The sequence below is a fragment of the Patagioenas fasciata genome, chromosome 8 (genome assembly GCF_037038585.1).
Source record: "Patagioenas fasciata isolate bPatFas1 chromosome 8, bPatFas1.hap1, whole genome shotgun sequence".
NCBI classification, from domain to species: Eukaryota; Metazoa; Chordata; class Aves; order Columbiformes; family Columbidae; genus Patagioenas; species Patagioenas fasciata.
The window spans coordinates 25,314,006-25,334,994 of NC_092527.1; the positions used below are offsets into that span (position 1 = coordinate 25,314,006).

Consider the following 20,989-nt stretch of genomic DNA (forward strand, 5'->3'; position numbering starts at 1 on the left):
GTAGTCTTCTCTCAAAGAATGTGACATTGCTCAGTATTACTACATAAAAGAACCATCATTATGAAGCATTTCTGGATGTTCCATCTAGATTTATTGTGTTCAAAAAAGCTCAGTGATAGCAATAAAAGTAATAACAGAAATAAGATTGAATCAGATTATGCATCTTGTATACTGAATTAGAACAATTAGAAGATTTTAAGTGAGCTGCTGAAGTACTCTCTTTTAAAAGATCTCCCATGTCTTTGAGCTTTTCTGTGAAGGCAAAGCTGCTGTTGGAAGGTGGGGAAATCCACAGCGCAGAGAGGTTTGGAGCAGGTGGTTTATTAGCCCACACGAGAATAGACACGACACAACTTGGAGGGGTCACTTATCTGCACCACATCATAGTCGCAGCTGTTCTTGTTGAAAACAACTTTACAGTTCTCCTTGTCATAACTCTCAGGAGCATGAAAGCTGTCATTGGCAAAGAGAAAGTAAATGTTAGATTTCTCAATAAAAGTTTGAATACTTCGGTGATTCTGTGATTATAGCTTGAACTATTGCTGAATGAGCTATCTATGAAACTAAGGCTAAGACCAGCCTAGCTAACTTGAGTGCCACACAGCTGCAGCTTCCAGGGCCTCACATGATGCCTTGCTGCATTGCATGTGTAGATGTACCAGTATGCTCAGCACTAACATAGGGATTTCTAGCACAGCAATGTACAGTGTGCCATAAGCATGGTTTTGGCATGTTTTATCTCTTTTCCATTTGTTTTTCATCATTGCAAGTTTGCCTAGAATGTGATAGCTGTTTCCTGACATACTAAAGTGTTGCCTGAGCAAAGGTGATGATCATAATCAAGACCCTTTGGCCTTTTGAGAAGGTAGGATAAGAGGAAAGGAGGATTTTTGAGATAGATACTTCAGAGCAGAGCCAGATGATCTTAAGTCCTTAAGAGGAGCTTCACTTAAGTCCTTTGTGGAATGAAATCCTTCCTACACTCACTTTCTCTGATGAGGAAAGACTCACTACAGTGTAAGAAGGGTTCACAAGTTGCTCAAAATTAAAGGCAAGCACCAACTGGATTTTTGTGGAAGGGTCTATGTCCACACTCAGCAGAAAGTGAGCAAAGATAAACACAGCCAAGGATCCAGATTATCAAGAGCTATATGTGGCTTACCCTAGCTCTGTGACATGGGTGAGGAAAGGCTCTCTTGTGCCCTTAGAAACTAATCTATTCTCAGCAAATGGAAAGCTGTGGTCTTCCTATGGGCAATGGTACTACCAAGAAGTTCAAACTTACAGGGAGCAGCAACGCATTGCATCTTTGCTGCAGCTGCATCTGAAGCAATTTTCTGTCCTTGCAATCTCTCCAAAGGGATATAGTTTTCCATCCAAGGTACAGCCTGCATAACACAGCAGCAAAACAAAACACACTCTTTATGCCTCCACATGAACGCTGGGAAGTTTAAAAATGATTGCAAGTTTTCTGAAAATGTTTTTCTTGGTAACAGTAAAGTAAAAGTCACTTTGTTCTCTGGGTTGTTACCCAAATTGTTTTGAGAGCCTGAACTTGTTGCTTCTTCACTTGTTAGAGACAGTTTCAGTGTGACAGATCTGGGGTGAAAGTGAACAAGCAGACAGCCAGGTCTGCCACCTGGCACCACACTTTATTCTGAACTACTCAATTCCAGCATCAGCTTCATGTGCTGGAATAGCAATAGCAACCATACCCAGATGAGGGGAAGGCTTTGTTTTTCTCTGCTTTTGGAAACTTTGTGCTGGACCCTCCTATCCCTGTCTTTCTGACATCTCCCCCTCCCTTGTGTCTTGAGCTCTTCCCAACAGCTCCACATAGAGCTGAGCTGTGACAAATCTATCAAGTGAGAGGACCTTCCCTGTTCTTACCTTTGGTGGCCTCCCCAGGTTTGTGTTTTTTAGAGAAGCAGTATGCATCACTCAGTGTCACAATGATGCTCATTGCAACAAGGAAAGCCAGAAAGTTCTTCTGTAAAAGAGAGACAGAGCCCACAGCATGAATTTAATTCTACCTTGATCATCTTTGTTTTCAAAAGCTAAGTCACTGAACTTGAAGTAAAAATTAGAAATAACCTTATGTATACAAGACAATGTTGGAAAAGGGCATTTCAGATATTTTACTGCACTCATGTCCTTTATTTTTTGGGGTGAGAATGAACAAAATGACAAATGTGTCAAATGGCTCCCTTCTGAAGTCCAATCTCTAGAAATCACAAAAAGCTTCAGTAGTATTACACACTTGAAAGCCCTGTCAGACTCTTATTAGTGCTTTATTTATTGCCTTGGAGTCAGATTTAGCTATTTCTCTAGCAAATCACTGTCTGTATAGCACCCCATTGCTTTGCGCTTGGGTACAGCAGTTTCCCCAAATTTGACAGCGAGATCTCAGACCTAATTATATTCTAGTAAGTTTTTTTAAATAAGTGGCTGGATAGAGGAAAAAAGACACAAATTAGTATCTCGGGGTAAAATTCCAGTGCTGCATATTCTGTGTAGCAGTATGTGAGCCATCTTGTCAAACCATGCACACACAGGTCTGGACATGTCACAGTACACTCTCCCTTTTGTCTAGTGGTGGCAACAGCCAAACATCTGCAAGAGCTCTTCAGAGATGTTTGCTGGGACCTGCTCAACAACCAGGATTTTTGTGAAAGGGCCTGCATAACTTTGTAAGGTTGGTTACACTGGGGTAGAAGGATTGGAGAAGCATGAAGGAGCACAGGGTTATTTTGATGTGTTGCTCAAGCTGGATAACTAAAGACAAAAGTTTAGGAATTGCCAGAGACTCAGAAGCAGTGGAGAAAGTGATTTACATTTTGTTGATAGCACTTGAAGATTAATACGAATGGACTGTAAAATCAGTGGATCTTCCCAAGTTACTGTTCTGAACACTAGAGGCTGTTGCTAGCTGAATTGGTTTAAAATAGGAGTGAAAGGCTCTGTTTTTGGGCACCTCTGCTTTCTACCTTTCGTTACTTGAATCATGAATGTCAAAAGACAGTGAAAGGTCCCCAACCTTAGGCACATGGTGAGCCAAGGGGAATATCCTCTGTCTGCTGTGGAAAACACTTGCTATTTTAATCCTTGATCTGCTGCTTTCTTGCAGGGCTGAGAGACATTTGTAGTGTAGTGAAAGGTATGGAGAGAGTCTATGGAGGGTCTAGGATGGGTGTAATGCTTAATTTCCATAGTGGTTCTGTGATTTGGAGTTCCTGAGGCCTTGGGGTAGAATAGAACCAGTTGTCGTGCTCAGCACCATAACCAGAATGAGAGGAGTTAAGAAGACTGAAACTTTTAAACTGTGCCTGGCCAAAGGAAAATCGTCTAAGCAACTCCTGTTCCATGAAGCTGTAGGATGTGACATTACAGCTCGTCTCTGCTGAGGCTTCATGTGCACTTGGCATGGATCTGTGGGGCTATCTGTGCCATGCAGCTATTTGGGGTTTTGTGAACTCAGGGAACTGTGGCTTTCCACAGAGGATCTCAACTTGCTTGGGATACTGCTTGCTGTATACTAGTCATCGATCTTGAGTTTGGTGGTGGCTTTCCTTCAAGCTTGTTCATATATTTGTAACAGCACAGGCCAGTTCTAAGGGAGGTCTTACTGCTATCGGTCATGTCTTTACAGAAAATACTAAAATCCATCTTTTGCTATGCTGGGCTGCTTTCTGTTAATGTTTTATCCTTTGTTTGCTCCAATATGTGTCCTTATCGTGCTGTTCCTAGAAATGCCAGTCAGCTGAACTTGGGCATGCTCCTCTCTCTCTAAAGACTGAAGTCCTGTACCTTCCACTGAACCAAACAGAAATAGAGGGGAAAGTCTGTGGTGTTTAATCGCTGTCTGAACTGGCCTTATGCTGTAACAACAAAAGGCTATGTCAGCTAAGCAACAGATAATTGGCAGTAAGGGGCCCACACATAAGCAGGCTGAGCACTGAGGATATCAAACAGGAAAGCAAGCACTGGCAGAAGTGGTATTCTTTATTAGAAATGGCAGAGATTGTTATTGTTACACTGATGTCAAGGGCCCTTAGTTAAACATCAGGGTTGTGTTGTTCTGCACAGTCTGCGAGCAAGGCACTTTAAGGAATCTTTTCTATTTTTACTTGTTTTCTCTCTTAAAACTGAGGTGCCAGCACCCACCTTGCAGAATATAATCTTCCAAACTGGGTTTAATGGTCTTTGAAAGTGGATGAGTTAATGTGGAATGAGATACCAGATCACTTTGTTCAACTAAGTCTTGTCTGAGTACAGACAAGTCCTCAGGAAGGCTTAGGCAGAGAAATAAGTGGATCGTAATTTCTCCCGTTATTTATGAATCTACATACATTATTACAGGAACTACTGCCTCTTCTGTAAAACTTATGCCATTCCTGAGATTCTCATAAAGGTAGTAATTGATCTCCGTACTTTTGGGGATTACGTGAGCAAAAAATGAAAGGAAAACTGGGCCACAGGACTTTGTCTATCTGTTTAGAGTACTGAACTGTTGATTCAGATTCTGCAAACACATTTTGAGGCTTAAAGATCTGAAACAGGGCAAATATTGATATACCAATAGAGAAATGCAGGCAAAATACACTGTGTATTACACTTTTCATTGTAAAGTGACTATATTTTAAACTGTATTTCACATCTATAGATTTTGTTTACAAAATCCTGATATTTTGTTTCACAAACAGTTCTGAGAAAAGGACTACAGAAGGTGAAAGATCAAGAGATGTATGTGTATCAGTTTCTTGCAAATAATTACAAAACAAATAATAAAATGCATACTAATCTTCATGAATGTGTCTTTCTTTTTATCTCCTTGCAGTTTTTAATAGAATAATCCACATTTAAAAATGTGTAACTAGGTGATTCTCTCAGATATCCTCCTTTTGAAGTTTAAAAGCAAATAGCTATCTGTATCCTTCTTTTTTAAAAAAAATCTAAAACTTTGACTTACCATTGTGGAATTATTGACTTCCAAAAAGCTCCAAGCCTCCAGAAGAACTCTGCAAGTGCTCTACGTGGAATCTGAGAGCAAGTAGTTTTTGGTGCCTTTATGTTGATCAATTCAATTCCAGGTTAAAAAAAAAAATAAAGAAAAAAGAAAAACGAAAAACAAAAGTCTTACTCAACTCAAACACAGTTATGTTGAAATTTCTGAAGAAATCACTGAAATTTTGCCAGCTGGAAATGAGAAAATATTTGGTTATGTAGGCCAGGGTAAAAGGTTGAACCTGGAACTTTGTGTTGGGGTTGGAATTCACAGCTCTGAGGATCTTTTGTCAGATCTTTGCATACTCGTATTTAATGTTGTGGTGTGCACTGTAAGAGAACTGAATGTACTTGCCCATCGCCAGTATTAAAACCTCTAAACATTCAGATCTTAGTTAAAGCTGGATCACATTACAACATTTATCTTTGTCCTCAACTAAAATAAGGATTTCCTCTCAAATCAAAAGCTGCTGTTCCTCCTGTGGGACAGTTCAGGCTTTAACTTGGATAACTGATAGACTACGTGATTACTTTTACATGTGCAAAATACTTTCACAAGCAGTGATACATTTTAGACTGTTCATCAAATAACCAGCTTTCTCTTGCTCCTGCAGCATCTTTTTTTCTTTTTTTTTTTTTTCCTTTTAGAATGAAATAACAGACTGTGGCTCTACCTATGTTTTGGAAGGAAATACTTTGCTACAGATGCTGGAAAGCAATTTGAAACTCATTCCTATGGGAAATTTATCACCAGGTACAGGAACTTTGGCATATCATTTTAAGATTACTTTGGACAAATAAATTCAATAAAATTTGACCATAATAAATAATTTTGGGCTGTTTATGTTTTGTTTGTGTCTATTTGTGGGTTTGGGGTTTTTTTTTGAGTAAATTAAATCCAGAGTTGTAAACACTTTGGAAAGGCGGAATGGTGGCAAGAAAAGTTGTCGTTAATTTCCTCCTATGTGTTATGTATTTCTGAGTACTAATAATAATTCCAGTTTTGGATGTATTCAATCCAAAGAATTCAGCAGGAGCAAAAAAATAATTAAGTACACAGCATGGCATAATTCCATGACCACCTTGGAGGAAATGTTGAAGTTGAAATTTGTGCAGGTTTGATAATCACTTAGTAAGAAATGCATAATTCCTGAAAAGTTCCTTAGTATTCAGTTTTAGACTATACATCTGATTATTTTGTTGGTTTTGTTCTGAAATAATCATTATGTCTTAAATCTTTCATTTCATTAAAATCATGCTTATGTCATAGAGAAAATTCAATAAATTTCAATTTTCATCTTTTGTTTCCTGTATACTAGATAACAGTATTTTGTCCCAAAATCTTCCTTGTCTGTGCTTATAGAGTGCCAAGTCAGATTGTAACTTCTCTCAGACAAGTACAGTTGTTTTGATCTTCAGTTGAGCAGCACAGATTTCTTGCCATTCTTATAACCCATCGCTGAATAGTCTCCAATCTGACACTACCTTATTTCAAATCTGACTAGAGAACAAGATACTTAAAATTTTGTAAGTGCTGTGGTAATGACCCTAGATACTACAAAGGACATAATGCCTGCCCTGTATAGATACCCAAGGATTACATCTGCTGTCTTAAGTATCACATTGTTCTAGATAGAAGTATTTGTTTTCCATCTCTAAATTCTTCCCAGGGCTGTTGTTGTTAATACAGATTTTATGTTTTACAGACTTTAAAATTCCTGTTCCTACAACATTTAAAAAATCTCTAAGGCATGGATTAAGTAAGCACAGTTCATTTCACTATCAAGACAACCTGACTTAATCATTATTTATCAAATTACACAGTGTTTGCAAACTCTGTCAGCAATGATTTTATGTTTTCTCCCAGTTCACTTGATATAAGGGTTTCACACAAAGCATAAAGAAGTTCTAGACGATGTGAACCAACCTGTGGCTTCCACTAGTTTTACAGCATTCCCTTCCCTTCCCTTCACCTACCATGACCAGGCTTCGCTGCCCCCAGGTCATCCTGGGCTTGACGTGAAATTTGTGCCAGTCCTTTCATGGTTTTTGTTAGAGAGCTCAAAGCAAGACTATTTTCTTGTTTATTTTTTTTCTTTCAAAGCACTTGTTAGGCAGAACACCTTATTCTTCTGCCAATGAGTTCTTGGTAAAGATGTCGGAGCCCTGCCAGCTGTGCTGCTGGTTGTCTACTGGTGGGCTGACACTCCTCTGGATGCCTTTGAACCTCCTGCCTCAGGATACGCAGATCTTGCTTTAAAATATTTATTTTTATTTTCCTGAAGCCCTAGATTGAGCTATGTCTCCAGTGAGTTTCTTTTTTAATATACTTTTTTCAAGAATGATTGCTTCCATAGCACCACGCTAATTCACTTCTCACCAGCTGTCTCATAGCATGAAGAGAGACAAAACCACCTGACGAGCTTACCTGTGAAAAGTGTATAATCCTTGCGGTCAGCTCAGGCATTTGCTATAATTTTCAGTACTCCTGTAAAGTTGGTAGCCGGGTTATGAAAACACACGTTAAAAATCTGCCTTCTCTGAATGCATAACTATGAAAAACAGGAAAACATTTTTAAGACTTTGTTGGCAGAATAACTGATAAGGATTTCATGCTGAGACATTTCCTAGTTTCCCAGCTGAATGTTGCTAAACATGTTTCATCTCTTTCAGCTCCTCAGGAAGGGTTTTCTCTGAAGTGTTGACACCTGGAACAATCTCTGAAAGGGTTATTCTGTCCAGCTATCACGGTATTATTTTTCTAGTAGTTAGAAGTACTTTCCTAGGACCTTCTAAAAGGCAGGTTGATTTGGGGTGATGAAAGTGATGTCATTTACTCTCGTCCTGTCCTCATCATCCTGCTTCATGACCCAGGCAGTTTGCAGCTCGAGGTAATGTATTATTACTAGGTCATTTGTCAAGGGTGTTTTTAGAGCTGGAGAGAGAAGGAAAAGCCTCATTCCTATGGATTCACTTCCAGGCTATTTAAAAATCTTGTAGTTAAATCAATGTAAAACCTAGGAGATATATATATATATATATATATATATATATATATATATATAAAACCATATTTTTATATGTATTTATATATATTAAGCACAGTAAATTGTATGGTGATTTGAACCCAGCAGTAGGTTTAAATAGTAGTTTGGTAATAGTAGTTTGTATAAATTCCCTCTTAGCTAAACTCAAACTGCTAGAGAGATTAATTTTAAGTGTAACTAAATGTTTTTCCACTGGCTTAAATAAAATAATTTAAATTACTTACTGTTAAGGAACTCAGGAGTATAAACAAGAGTTTAGAAAAATATTATTGGAGGGAAACACCATATTATAATCTGCTAGACCAGATTTGCCACTATTGTGATGAGGAGAGGCCATTTCTGTTTATCAGGATTGATGTATACTCTGCAGCAGCAGTTCAGCAGCAACAATTAAAAAGTCATGATCCTTTAATAGCTTTAGAGGCAATGTTGCTCTTACAGGAATGAATAAGCATACACAGGACCTAGCAAGAATTTTTTGTTATGCCTCTAGAACTGCGCTGCAGCTTTACTCCCTTTGTAACTGCCTTCAGCTATTCATCTATGCATAATTTCGATGTATCCAGTTTCACATAACAAGGAATATGCTTTTCCTTCCTTTTTAAATGTAAGTTGTATGTTTTTACTTCCCATCAAAAACATTTCCTTTTCAGATCCCGCACAGAGGATAAATATCCTCATGGTGGTTTAATACCCAATGACAGGACAAATATTTTACAAAGTTAACTGCTGATTCCATGGAACATACGCATACAATGCAGATAAATATTTGCACATAAGTCATACAGAAAATGAAAGCTCAAACACATTCAAAATATAATTTTAAGCTTAAATAGATTCAAAGACTACGGAGGAAATTTGGAAAACTCCCATTAATTTCTGCAGCCTTCAGATTAGATCTTAGGGCATGGATCATGCGAAGTACTTAAGTATATCCTTAGCTTTAACCATGTGGGTAGTTCCATTGTCTCCAGCAGAGCTGCTTCTTGTTCTCAAGCACACGCCTGGCTCTGTGTTGCTTTATCAACTGTGACACATCAATTGATGTTGGAAGTGCAATTTCTTGATCTGTTTAAAATAGTGGGAGGGTAGCACTATTTCACTAGTCCTGCTTCATGTTTCAAAGTTTTGCTAAAAACTGAGGCAGAAAACCATGGGACTGTGATTCAGAAGATTTATTTTTTTTTATTCTGATACTGACTCAATGCATGATTTCAGGCAGCTCCCTTAAGTGTGGCAGAGGTTTCAACTTTCAGAGCCTATTACCTGTGTGTAGGGGGCCACAAAACCCAGAGACAGAACCAAAAAGCCATCTTCCCCTATTCTTCACACACTGATTACCTGAAATTAGTTTATTAGAGCAGTTATTTTTTTCTTGCTTGCACAGCAACTTACTGCAGTAGGTCATTTGATTCAACACATGAAAGCAAGGTCTTTTAGATGATGTGGGTAGTCATAGTCTGCTTATTTCTGACACACAGGCTATTATTACTTATTTTAAAGGAAAGTTGATTTTGAATTCCCTGAAATTAATAAATACACTGGTAGGAAATGGTGTGTTCTGTCATGGCCTTAACCAGCAATGAACCACAAGCAGGAGAGGAAGTACCTGAGGGCACTTTAGGCTCCTGTGCTGGTCCAGGACATAGACTTATTTCTAGCTAAAGGTATTCCTTCCTACACTGTGCACCTGATGCATCTCCAAGCCCTAACTTCACTTGTCACCCCAAGTCCTTCAGCTGCTTGCAGATAACTCAGGTGCTGCAACTGTCTCTTGGAGGCTGGGGAGTTCCAGTAAAAGGAGGGCTTGGACAACCACATCTCTGCATGTTTGTAACAAGCCATGCAACACAATCTAAGCATGAGGACAAGAAGTGGCAGGGAAAATGAAGAACAGTGCACAAACTGTATTTGGGTTCTTTCTTGTGTGATACAGAAGCTTAACTTTTAATTGTAACTTGACTTTTTCTTTTGTTTGCATCCTGTTCTAAAGTTATAAAAACATATTTACTTTCTGTTAACTATTGGGAAAGCTGGGTGTGGTATACTCTTCAAATTTTTACCGTATAAATATTTGTGAGCTTAACCCAGTGCTGTGTCTGTTTAAGCTTTCATTAGCACTTCCAGTGTAAGGTAACAGAAAGCAGTACTTCTGCCAAAGTAAAAAAAAAAAACACAAAAAAAAAACCAACCAACCAACCAAACAAACAAACAAAAAAAAACCAGGCTAGTTATATGTCATATCACTACACAGTTTATCAAGAAGAGAGAGTTATATTTAAATTTGTATTGAATGTCATGTCAAGACTCTAAGTCTCCGTCCAATGTAAGCTGTTATTTCTTCACGGACAAATGCTAGTGGGAATTTCATAGCCACTTCACATAGTTTAAAAAAAAATATAAAAGAGAAAAATCAAATCCTCCTAATAATTCTGTATGAATAAAGAATGTTTCTTGTTATTTCATAATCTCTGTGTGCGTTAGAAGTCATTGTCTTTAACAGAGTTACATATGGTGTAGTAGTGTATGGGTATAGCAAACCCTATACCTCTCTTAAAGCCGACTTATAGGTATATTTTCTGAACAAAGCAATTGACTGCTTGGCTGGAGAGTAGTCAAGATCCACCCCAAATGAAAATGTTTGCCTTCAGTTCTGCAGAAGTTGTGGGAGACAATTAGCTGTGATCATACATACAGAGAGCAGCGTAGGGGAAAGGCACCTGGGGGTCCTAGTGGACAGCAGGATGACCATGAGCCAGCACTGTGCCCTTGTGGCCAGGAAGGCCAATGGCATCCTGGGGTGTCTTAGAAGGGGGGTGGTTAGTAGGTCGAGAGAGGTTCTCCTTCCCCTCTACTCTGCCCTGGTGAGACCACATCTGGAATATTGTGTCCAGTTCTGGGCCCCTCAGTTCCAGAAGGACAGGGAACTGCTGGAGAGAGTCCAGCGCAGAGCCATGAAGATGGTTAAGGGAGTGGAGCATCTCCCTTATGAGGAAAGGCTGAGGGAGCTGGGTCTCTTTAGCTTGCAGAAGAGGAGACTGAGGGGTGACCTCATTAATGTTTACAGGTATATAAAGGGTGAGTGTCACGAGGATAGAGCCAGGCTCTTCTTGGTGACAACCAATGACAGAACAAGGGGTAATGGGTACAAACTGGAACACAAAAGGTTCCACTTAAATTTGAGAAGAAACTTCTTCTCAGTGAGGGTGACAGACACTGGACCAGGCTGCCCAGGGGGATTGTGGAGTCTCCTACTCTGGAGACATTCAAGACCTGCCTGGACACATTCCTGTGTAACCTCATCTGGGTGTTCCTGCTCCGGCAGGGGGATTGGACTGGATGATCTTTCGAGGTCCCTTCCAATCCCTAACATTCTGTGATTCTGTGATTCTGTGAAATACTGGCCTCCGAATTACTTTCCAGGTTGCATCATCTTACCTTTAACCTTCTACAGCCTTTCTGCAGCTGCTAAAACTCCTGTGCAGTCCTATAGGTCTGTGAAAATTTTTGTAGGTACCACTGGAGACCAGACCCATGGGAAGGAATAGGTATCAGCTTGTGCAAGAGTGTAAATACTGCATTTCCTCCTTTGCTTTGCAATTGCTTCTTGTACTGATATTCACAGACCTTTTTTGGTGGACATAAAGAACAAACTTTGTGCTTAATACAATCTATGCTTAAACTAGTGGATTACTGTGCTCTTTGGTTTGGATAACTCCAACTGTTTATAGCACCCCTCCCACCACTTTTTGTTCCCATTCCATTCCTTGGTTTCACAGGAAGGAAGCTTAGGGAATCTAAGCCAGGAGAGAGCCATCCAGATAGCTGTAGCACAGAATTTTTAAGTGTACCAGGACCAACCCCCACTGCTCAATCCAAACTCTGCTAATTCCATTACTACATTGAGGAGGTAAACTACAGACACATATTTATGTATGTATCTTCAACTTGATTAAGAAATCCCAGAGCCAGCTGTAATTTCAGGCATCTCCCTCATGCCAAGTCTGTATGTAAGCAATTTTTCACACTGGAGCAAAAACTTTCACCACAACTGTCTCCGGTTTTAAGTGTTAGCTTATCAGAACCAAACAGAAGATTTATGGTTTGGCAGGAGTCTAGGATAGTAAATTTTTAGACAGGGCTAACAAACAGTTTCAGGATAGGCCGTTTTTTTCCACAGTGGAGCAACACTGCCAAAAATAGACTGAAGTAGGATGAGGAATAAACCCATAAAGGTTTGTTTCCCGTTGCACCATGTCTGCATAACTACAGCACCCCACTATGCTGTGCTAATTCTCCAGTTTCTGGAGAAGAGTGCAGCAACTGCAGTATGTGCTATGTTTCTCAAATCTGTCTTGTGTGTATTTTCTTCAAACCCTTTGTGCCCTGTACTCCAGCTCACCTTTGCAGTGCACAGGGGCCTTCCAGTAACCTGACTGCCTGATCCTACCTCAAACACCTTCACCACAGCCTTTCAGAGTCTCACCAAAAGACTGCTGGCTCATTTCACACTGCTGCAAATGCACAAAGCTGAGCAGCTGCATGTGACTGGTGGAATTACAAGGAACACCAGTCTGCTGTAACTTCTGTCCTGGTGGCCATGCAGGAAAGAACGTGTCCCCAAACTGATTCCAGAAGCACTTTGCCGTGCTCTGGAAGGTCCTAAGGAATCTGAGCTGCACAGACACGGATCTCATGGCCACATACAAGTAGCAAGTGATGCCACAGAGCGAACACATGCCTGTAAGCATAAGTGTCAGAGCTCAGCTCTATGCAGTCTCACAAGTTCTGTTTCTTAATATGAAAATCAGTCCCTGATGATACATGTGATTTTTGATACCTTGAACTGGATATTCATTTGGAAAGTTCTGAGTGGAACAGCAAGTGATCTTTCATGTTGCGGTTTTCTTTCTAATCTTTAAAAGGAACCTGTCTAAATTCCTCTCTAAAAGGAATTTTTGGACTGAAATGCTGACCATAATGTTTAGGCTGGCACTTCTAGGAAGCAGACTTTTATTGTGCTATCCATAGCTGCCTCTGTTCAGAGACTTGTGTATGTATGTATGTATCTCAAACAAACAATTTCTCCTAAGGGAGCATTCAGGTTTCATGCTGCTGTCTTCTGACTTTTTTTCCCTCTCTCCCCCATTCTTTCTCTCCCTCTTTTTTTTTTTTTTTTAAATGGAAACTAATCTGTACAAAACCCAGACCTGAAGCTGCCTCATAGTAATACCATACATTTTTCAGCATCAGTACACATAGGGCACATAGACCTCACATTTTGCAACGCACAAAGTTTTGTGCCAGTAGAACTTTCCATCATCAACAAAGGGCTTGTTGAACTTTATTCCACATTTCAGTGAATATGGAAAGTAAGTAAAGGCTTTTTTTTTTTCTGGTTTTTGGAGTGCTGCTGAGGAAGGAACTATAGCAAAACACTAAAAGCCTTGGAGAATAATTTTAGATTAATCCAATCTGTGTGTTTTTTAACAATCTTGCTCAATGCATTGTTGTGAAACTAGCCTACTTTCTAGCTGTACTTTGTTAGTTTCTGCTTTATTAGTAGTATATTAAAATTCTCTAAATTCTACTAGGGCTGAAGGTATGAGCCAGTTCAGTAATGCTATCTTGATACAGAATCACAGAAAAATAAAATCAAAAGGAATAGATTGATACATTTCTTTTAGAAGTTCCTGTGTCCCTAATCTAGCAGTATCCTTCAAGTATCTGGATGTAGCCATTAAAATCAATATATGAGAACTTGGAGATCTTGGGCATTTTTTCTTATTTAAATTGAGAACCCAAGTAAGAAATCAAATCACTCAGCACCCTGGCTCCTAACAAGGTCTTCTGTGGTATCTGTGTAGTCACATGCAATAAATAAATAAATTCCATGTTCAAATACCAAGAGCTTATCAAATTGGCCCTTTCCAATGAATTATTTAGTTACCAGCTGGAAGAACAGATGATTTTATTGTAATTTTCTTTGTAGTTAATTCACTTGTAATAAAGAATACACGAAATACAGTCATATGCCAGAGTTTTTTAATCTAGGAAAAAAAAAATAAATAAAATTTTAAAAAATGACTCAGTGAGAAAGGGGGAAGTTAGAGTTCTAAAGGCCCAGGGATACTTGGCTGTGAATCCCAGTTTGACGATTTGCACTATATATTTATTTTAGTGCATATAGTGTTTTCTTCCAGCAAACTCTGGAATTCTGGTGTAGGTTTATTAAGATAAATCCAGTTTAAATCAAAGGAGATTTTACCTGACTTGTGAGTCTTGCATGTAGTTTTGTAAGAAAAATAGGAGGAATGGGTCTGTCCCTCCTTGCAAGTCTGGGCATCGGCAAAGCCCGTGGCAGCGCTCCCGCGGGGACCTGCTGCTCCTGCCACCTGTGACTTTGTTCCCGGCGCAGAGCAGGGCACCTTCGCCCCGCCTGTCACAAGCCACGGGCAGTCTCTCAGCGGTGGCAGACCCTTGAAGCAGCTGCCCTGGCCGAGCCACCTCCCGGCTGGTTCTTCGTTCCCCTCGCCTAGGGGATACGGTCCTCACAGCCCGCAGAAAGGACAGCGTGACCACCCCTTGCCCAGCGGGGAGAGAGCTCCGTGCGCTGCGGCTGCTCATTCAGGACCTCGTGGGTGCCCGCCCCACGCCCGTCCCTGCCCCGCACAGACAAGACGCCACTCCAGTGCCCGTGCCCGCACGGCGGCGCTGGGGCTGCCGCGGGATCGGGGTTCACCCGCGGGGTCGGGGCTCACCCGCGATGCGGGAAACGATCCCGCCCCGCACACAGCTGCCTGCGCTACCTCCTGCCCAGCCCGTGCGCACGCCGCGCGGGGCGGGGCGGGGCGGGGCGGGGCGGCGGGTCACGTGCCAGCCTCAGCTGACCGGCGGGCGAGCGGCGGATGGCACCGGCGCGGCCTGCGGTCACAGTGAGCGCCGGGGCGGGCCAGGGGCCGCGGGACGGGCGTGGCTGCGGTATCGGCTCCTCGGCTCACTGTCCTTCTTCCGCAGATGAATGGGGCCCCGCAGGACGCGGCGGAGCCAACGCCGGTGTGGGAGCGGCCCTGGTCGCTGGAGGAGATCCGTAAGGGCAGCCAGAGCTGGTCCTTGGCCTCGGACGCCGGGGTGAGCGGAGCGGCCTGGCCTGAGCTTGGGGCCGGGGGTTGCGCGGGCCGCGGGGACCGCGGCCCCCCCACGGGGTTTGGGAGGTGTCGGGCGGGGCCGTGTGCGGGGCGGTGCTGCTGCCGGGCCCGCCCCGGGAAGGGCGCTGTGGTAGTGGCCTCCGGGCCCCGCCGGGCGGAACGCGGAGTGGGCGGCCCCGGGTAAGGCCCGGCGGTCGGCAGGCTCTCCGGTTCCATTAACCCTCCGGTCTCTGCGAGAGAACTAAAAGGAAGAGTTGGCCCGAAAGGAAGTGCAGAATGAAGTGGAAAGAGAGTGGAATGAGACTTGGTCCTGGTGCTTTAGCCTAAACCGTGTGTGTTTTGATGCTCAGTTGAAGTGTGTGATCAGTGCTCCCTGTGTCATAAATGGTGCTAAAAGAAAAAGGAGTTGGATGCTGACTGTTACTTTCCTTTGTTGTAAACAGCTTCTGCGTTTTCTGCAAGAGTTCTCACAGCAAACCATTTCCAGGACTCATGAAATCAAAAAGCAAGTAGATGGATTGATTAGTGAAACAAAAGCCACTGACTGTCGCCTTCATAATGTCTTCAATGACTTTCTTATGCTGTCCAATACGCAGTTCATAGAGAACGTGAGTATGTTCTTGTACAACATGAAGTTTGTACTTCAAATGTTGGTGTTGTCCCTTTCTGTAATGTGGACAAGTGATTTGGCTCGTTGGCGAGTCTGATGTTAATTTAGAGATGAAGTGGCTTTTAATTGCTCTCTGTTAAGGGGTGTCCTAATTCATTAGTAATGCAATGCCAATGATGGCAGATTCCCTTTTGTGTCTTCTGAGGTACTTTCCTTCCTTGTTTATATGTGACATGGAGATCAGAGTTTCATTTTTAGGACTGCGAACAAGGTGGGATCTCTGGGATGTCTTGCTGTACCTTTACAGGCAGCATGAATATAGCATTTGGCTGTACTTGGAGTGTTATACAATGATATCAGTTTGCCCATTGGTGTTATTTTGCACTAAAACCAATTTGCATTAAAAGTGTTGGACTGCAGGCAGTAGTCTGTTATATTTGTTTCACTTTATGAATATTACTGATTTAGAAAGGTAAAAGCTAGATTTGAAAGCCTGTTAAAACATTGTATCACTAGGAGCATGTGAATAATGAAGATGCAGAGCTTTAATAGTCCTTCAAATTTGCGGGGGGTGGGTTTAGCACTGTGAATTTTATTGGGTATTTTGTTTTGATCACCTTTGTTCTCAGGCTATGCATGTCTAATCTGTAGCCATGATGCCATTATTGGAAATATGCTGACAGAGGACAAGACAATGGAAATCTGGGTTTCTGTTGTGGGGTTTTGTGGTAGGTTTTTTGTCTGTTTTTTTTTTTTTTTTCAGAGCTGCTATGTCTTTCTGGCCTTCTTTTACTGATCAGCATAATGATTCTGCTGAGAACATTTTGTACCAAACATCTTAAATCTTGGATGCTTGAAGATGGTTGTTCCCAAATTTAAGTGCACAAAAATAGGTCCTCGATTCTAGTTCTCAATTTAGTTAATATGAGAGTTCTCTCTCTTCCCAGGAGTTAACTGCACCAGTGTTTAAGAAATTTGGATTTGGATTTAGGTTTGCAGGTTCAAGGGAGACTTTTATTCCCTTGTGTCTCCTTGTAGCTGATCTTACAAGAGTGCTAAAAGAGTATGATGGGAGGGATCATCAAAACAAACTGAAAGCTGAGGTAGGATGGGAACCTTCTAAGTACAGGAGAAGGGTAAATGCTGAAGAAGGAAATCTACTAAATGCTAGAAAACAAAAGTAAAATAGACAGCTTATAAATAAACTTAGGTTTGACTTTGAGGGTTTCTAGAATAGCTTTATGTTGGGGGGTTAAAACAGTGCTTTTTTAATATATTCAGGTTCATCTGTGAACAGGGTTAAATGGTCAGCTTTTGTCTACCACTGCAGTGATATTTGCAGTCTTGCATTGCCTCAGTTGGGTTGAGAGCCTACCTGATGGTAAGTTTAGGATGATGACTTTAGTACATGAAGGAGGCTATGAAGATGCCTAATGTTAATTACACATTAACAGTGTATTTTATTTTGTTGGTGGTGTTTTAGCCTCTGCAGCAGTATGTTGTTCTTACTTGAGTTAATTTTGCTTGACTTTTTAGAGAGTATATGATGAAGAAGTGGAAGAGCCTATTCCCAAAGCTGATGTTGGAGACAAAACAGAGCAGGTAATTAATTTAAGCTGCCCTGAGTGCTGGCAGTGTGTTTGCAGCTCTTGTCTGTCTTCTCATTTTCAAGCTGATTATGTGGACATTTACAGCTTACAAACCAAATGGTTTCCATTTTCTTGAAGTCTCTTTGTTGAACAGTGTGTGTCATTCAAACATGAAGTTGACAGTAACATGGGAGACTACTACAGTGTATGATAATTTGTTAAAGCCTCCCCAAGCTCGATACTGTGTCGAGTAGCCAAGATTTATGCATTGATTTTCAGATTTCCATGCATGTTTTTTTCAGCAAGAGAACTGACGCCATGGGCCTTCTTTCTGGCTTCAAAGGTAGTGGGGGCTGCAACTCCCAGTGGTGAAAACTCAGAGTGTTTTTTATGTATCTTACAGTCTAGGTGCATTGTGCCCTAAATGTTGACTTGATGGGTTGGGAGCACAGAGAAGGTAGTACTGTGCTGCTATGGATGTTTAGAACAACTCTGTTTCTTGGAGTGATAAAGATTAATTAAGTCAAGCAAAAATGGTTCTGAAGGCTTCTCTTACATATAGTGGAAAAAGCTTTCATTGTACTAATTTGAAGTTAAAATTTTGCATGCATGTTGCAATGAGATTGAGTCTTGAGTAAAATACAATTAGTATGTTGTTCCTATTCCTAAAGGAAAAGACACGGGAACAGAAAGAAGCTGATTTGATCCCCAAAATCCAAGAGGCAGTGAATTATGGGTTGCAAGTTCTGGACAGTGCATTTGAACAGTTAGACATCAAAGCGGGCAACTCCGACTCGGAAGAAGAAGAAAGTAACGAGAGAGTGGAGCTGATACTTGAGCCAAAGGTAGAGGGACCTATTCTTGCAGAGAGCATGGGTTTGGTTTTGTTGGAGCTGCTTTTTGCTTCTGTCAGCAGTATCCCTGTGTTGGTATAGAGTTGGTATTCATTACCTAAAAGGAAGATTTGATGACTATATCTGAAGAAGTGCTACTTCTGAGCTATTCCATGCGTAGCCTGCTTGCCTTGCAGTTGGGTTAGCATTAAGGTATGGCACCCAAAAGGGCATTACTAATAGTTTAATGACAGTGAACTTGGAAAGGGAACTACTCTCAATTCCAGGTGGAGTAGGACCTTTAAATTTCATGCTTTTTAGGTACGAACTGTATCTTCGTGGGTGGTTTTTATTCTCCCAGTAATTAAGAACCTTAGGTGGAGGATTTGGGATAAGACTGATGCCTGCGTTCTTTGCAAGGGTATTATTCTGTTAGATGACACCTAAAATACAAGTTTGGATCACACAAATAGATGTAGCCTCCTTTGACTGTTAAAAAGGAATAAACCTCAGATGGCCCACCCAATTGCAGGCTGACTTGATCCACATGTCTGGTGAGACTTTAAACAAGTTTGTATCTTCCTTGAGTTAAAACAAGGGATGCAAGACTTCTGTCTTTATCAGCAATATAGAGCTGTTCCTAAATGCCAGAAAGACATGATGTTGTCTTTTTCCAGGATCTCTATATAGACAGGCCTTTACCATACTTGATTGGCTCTCAGCAGTTTATGGAACAAGATGATGTTGGCCTTGGAGATCTTTCTAGTGAAGGTATGTGCTGGCATTACGTATGTGAGTAACTAGTTCCTGATCTGAGACTGGTCTCACAGCTTGGGGGTTGTACTGCATAGTGTTCTTGCATGTTTAGTTGCACACTGTAATTAGCTGGAGAAAAAAAAAATGCATCATGCTGTGACAAACACTCTTCCAGTATGCAAAGCAATAACTTCTCAGTAACTTGTGCTCTGTGTATTACAAACATGAAGTGCTTAAATTTCAGCAGCCTTCAAAGCCCTTACAAACCACTCTCTTTTCCACCTGATTTTTAGTTCTCTTCATAAAGCCTTTAAATATGCCTATTGACCACATTGCTCTGTGCACAGATGTCATGTCTGATCTTCATTTTTCTGTTATCGTTTAAAACAGAAGGATCAGTAGACAGTGATCGTGGAAGTGTAATTGACAGTGAAGAGAAGGATGAAGAGGTAAGTGACAAGTGACGGAGCACCAGCTACTTTGCACAAGTATTCATGAGTCCTTGATTGTGTGTGAGGCCATTAGCTACCTTGCTTTTTCACAGGAAGTCTCAAGATAATATTGCACAATGTCTGTTCCCTATGTTGGTTGTGGTAAATATGCTTTTCGTTATTCTTATGCAGTAGTTTCCTCTGCAGCTTTTCAGAGGAGCAATAAATTGATATTGGCTCTAGCTGCCCTTCAAGTAGAATGCTTCAAACTGAAGTGTTTTATTCTATTCTAATTTCACTTTGTGAAGCAAATCAGATTCTTATCAAGAATTGCATTTATTGGGAATGAGTCTGTTGTAAATTGCAGTTACGGAGAATGGGATGGAGACTAACTCGAGCAAGTTTAAAGGTTAAGTAGGTGTCAATAATGCACCTCCAGGCTTTGCCTCATAAATCTGTTGCACTGAGCTATCAATTTCTGATATGTTTTGTCTGCTCTGACTGGGATGTCTCTGCTTTGTAAATGTACTGTGGAAGCACTCCCTTCTTTTGCCAATTAAAGTTAAATCCCTCTTGAGAGGCTCAAATGCACTGTCAGATTGAGCCTGCTGTCTTTGCTAAATTAGTGACTTCCCAGTGAGCTCCGTTCATAAAGATGGTCAGTGGTGGGAAAGCAATTAGTTGATCAGATCTGATGATATGGTCTGAATGTGTAAACCTATGCAAGTTCAGAATTTCTGAGCCCTCTCCCTTAACTGCTGAACAAAGTAATGTGTGGTACTTGTCTTTGGGTCTCTTGTGTTCCAGGAATCAGATGATGAATTTGGAAACCCTAGTGAAGATGACCAAAAGACGGTATGGTTATACACCCTGGTACATACCTGAAAGGCTTTCCATTTTGTGACACAGTGAGGTTGCTAGAAAGAGGAGATGAGAGCTTGTGACAATTAACTGTTCAAAACTTTGGTTAAGCCTGATTTGTATAACTTCGTGTGGAAAGACATGGCACTGTTGTGAAATTGAACCTGAGCTGGGCTTAAAGACATGCTTGCAAGCTATCATTAGATGCAAAGTGTATGTGGCATGGCATTGTCTGATTTGTATTTTCCTCAGGAATTACTTTGGAGCCATGAGAGTTCAAAGAATCTGCCCCAGGAAAACTAGGCTCCTGTGGGATTATTTGGTCTATAATTAAAATTCTAAACTTGCTATGCAGGAAATAAGAAACAGTGCAGTTTGAGTATGGCATGAAATTAAACATGTGAACAGTATTAAGTGTTTGAAAATTATGTCTGTTTGGATGATGAAGGAAAAGGGAAAAGAAAGGTTTAGATTGAAAAATTCAAACCTGACTTTAGTCACTGATAGTGGGTGTAGTAGGAGAACAAATCTTACCATATTTAGATGTGCCGTTGCGAAAGACTTTTACATGGGGATCTTCAACCTGAAACAATTTAGTGCCAAAAGAACGATGTTTCAAAAAGCAACCTTTTTTTAATCTATGTATTAATAAAACAATTTACAAAAGCACTCATATGTTACGTTAAGCTGTATTGACCTTTATAAGGTAA

General features: G+C 40.9%; 2 protein-coding genes across 12 annotated transcripts in view; one reads left to right on the forward strand and one right to left on the reverse strand.

Moving 5' to 3' along the window:
- The window catches only part of LOC136104207 (anthrax toxin receptor 1), a 197,486-nt gene that overhangs the window by 144,210 nt on the left and 32,287 nt on the right, over positions 1-20,989 (forward strand). For 2 of the 11 annotated variants that reach the window (XM_065842891.2, XM_071811975.1), the window contains exons 1-8: positions 14,910-14,986; positions 15,069-15,182; positions 15,643-15,807; positions 17,346-17,411; positions 18,070-18,243; positions 18,909-19,002; positions 19,378-19,436; positions 20,226-20,273. The exons of the other annotated variants lie outside the window; for them this stretch is intronic. In XM_065842891.2, coding sequence (XP_065698963.1) covers positions 14,960-14,986; positions 15,069-15,182; positions 15,643-15,807; positions 17,346-17,411; positions 18,070-18,243; positions 18,909-19,002; positions 19,378-19,436; positions 20,226-20,273 — 747 coding nt within the window. In that variant the 5' untranslated portion in view covers positions 14,910-14,959. Of the gene's footprint in view, positions 1-14,909; positions 14,987-15,068; positions 15,183-15,642; positions 15,808-17,345; positions 17,412-18,069; positions 18,244-18,908; positions 19,003-19,377; positions 19,437-20,225; positions 20,274-20,989 lie in introns of those variants that run through there. 11 annotated transcript variants of the gene reach the window in all.
- Positions 69-5,117, reverse strand: MSMB (microseminoprotein beta). Its single transcript, XM_065843693.2, has 4 exons — positions 4,970-5,117; positions 1,891-1,990; positions 1,286-1,388; positions 69-453 (listed from the first exon to the last, which is right to left on the reverse strand). Exons 1-4 carry the CDS (start codon positions 4,970-4,972, stop codon positions 324-326), a joined length of 336 nt encoding a protein of 111 aa, XP_065699765.1. The 5' UTR covers positions 4,973-5,117; the 3' UTR covers positions 69-323.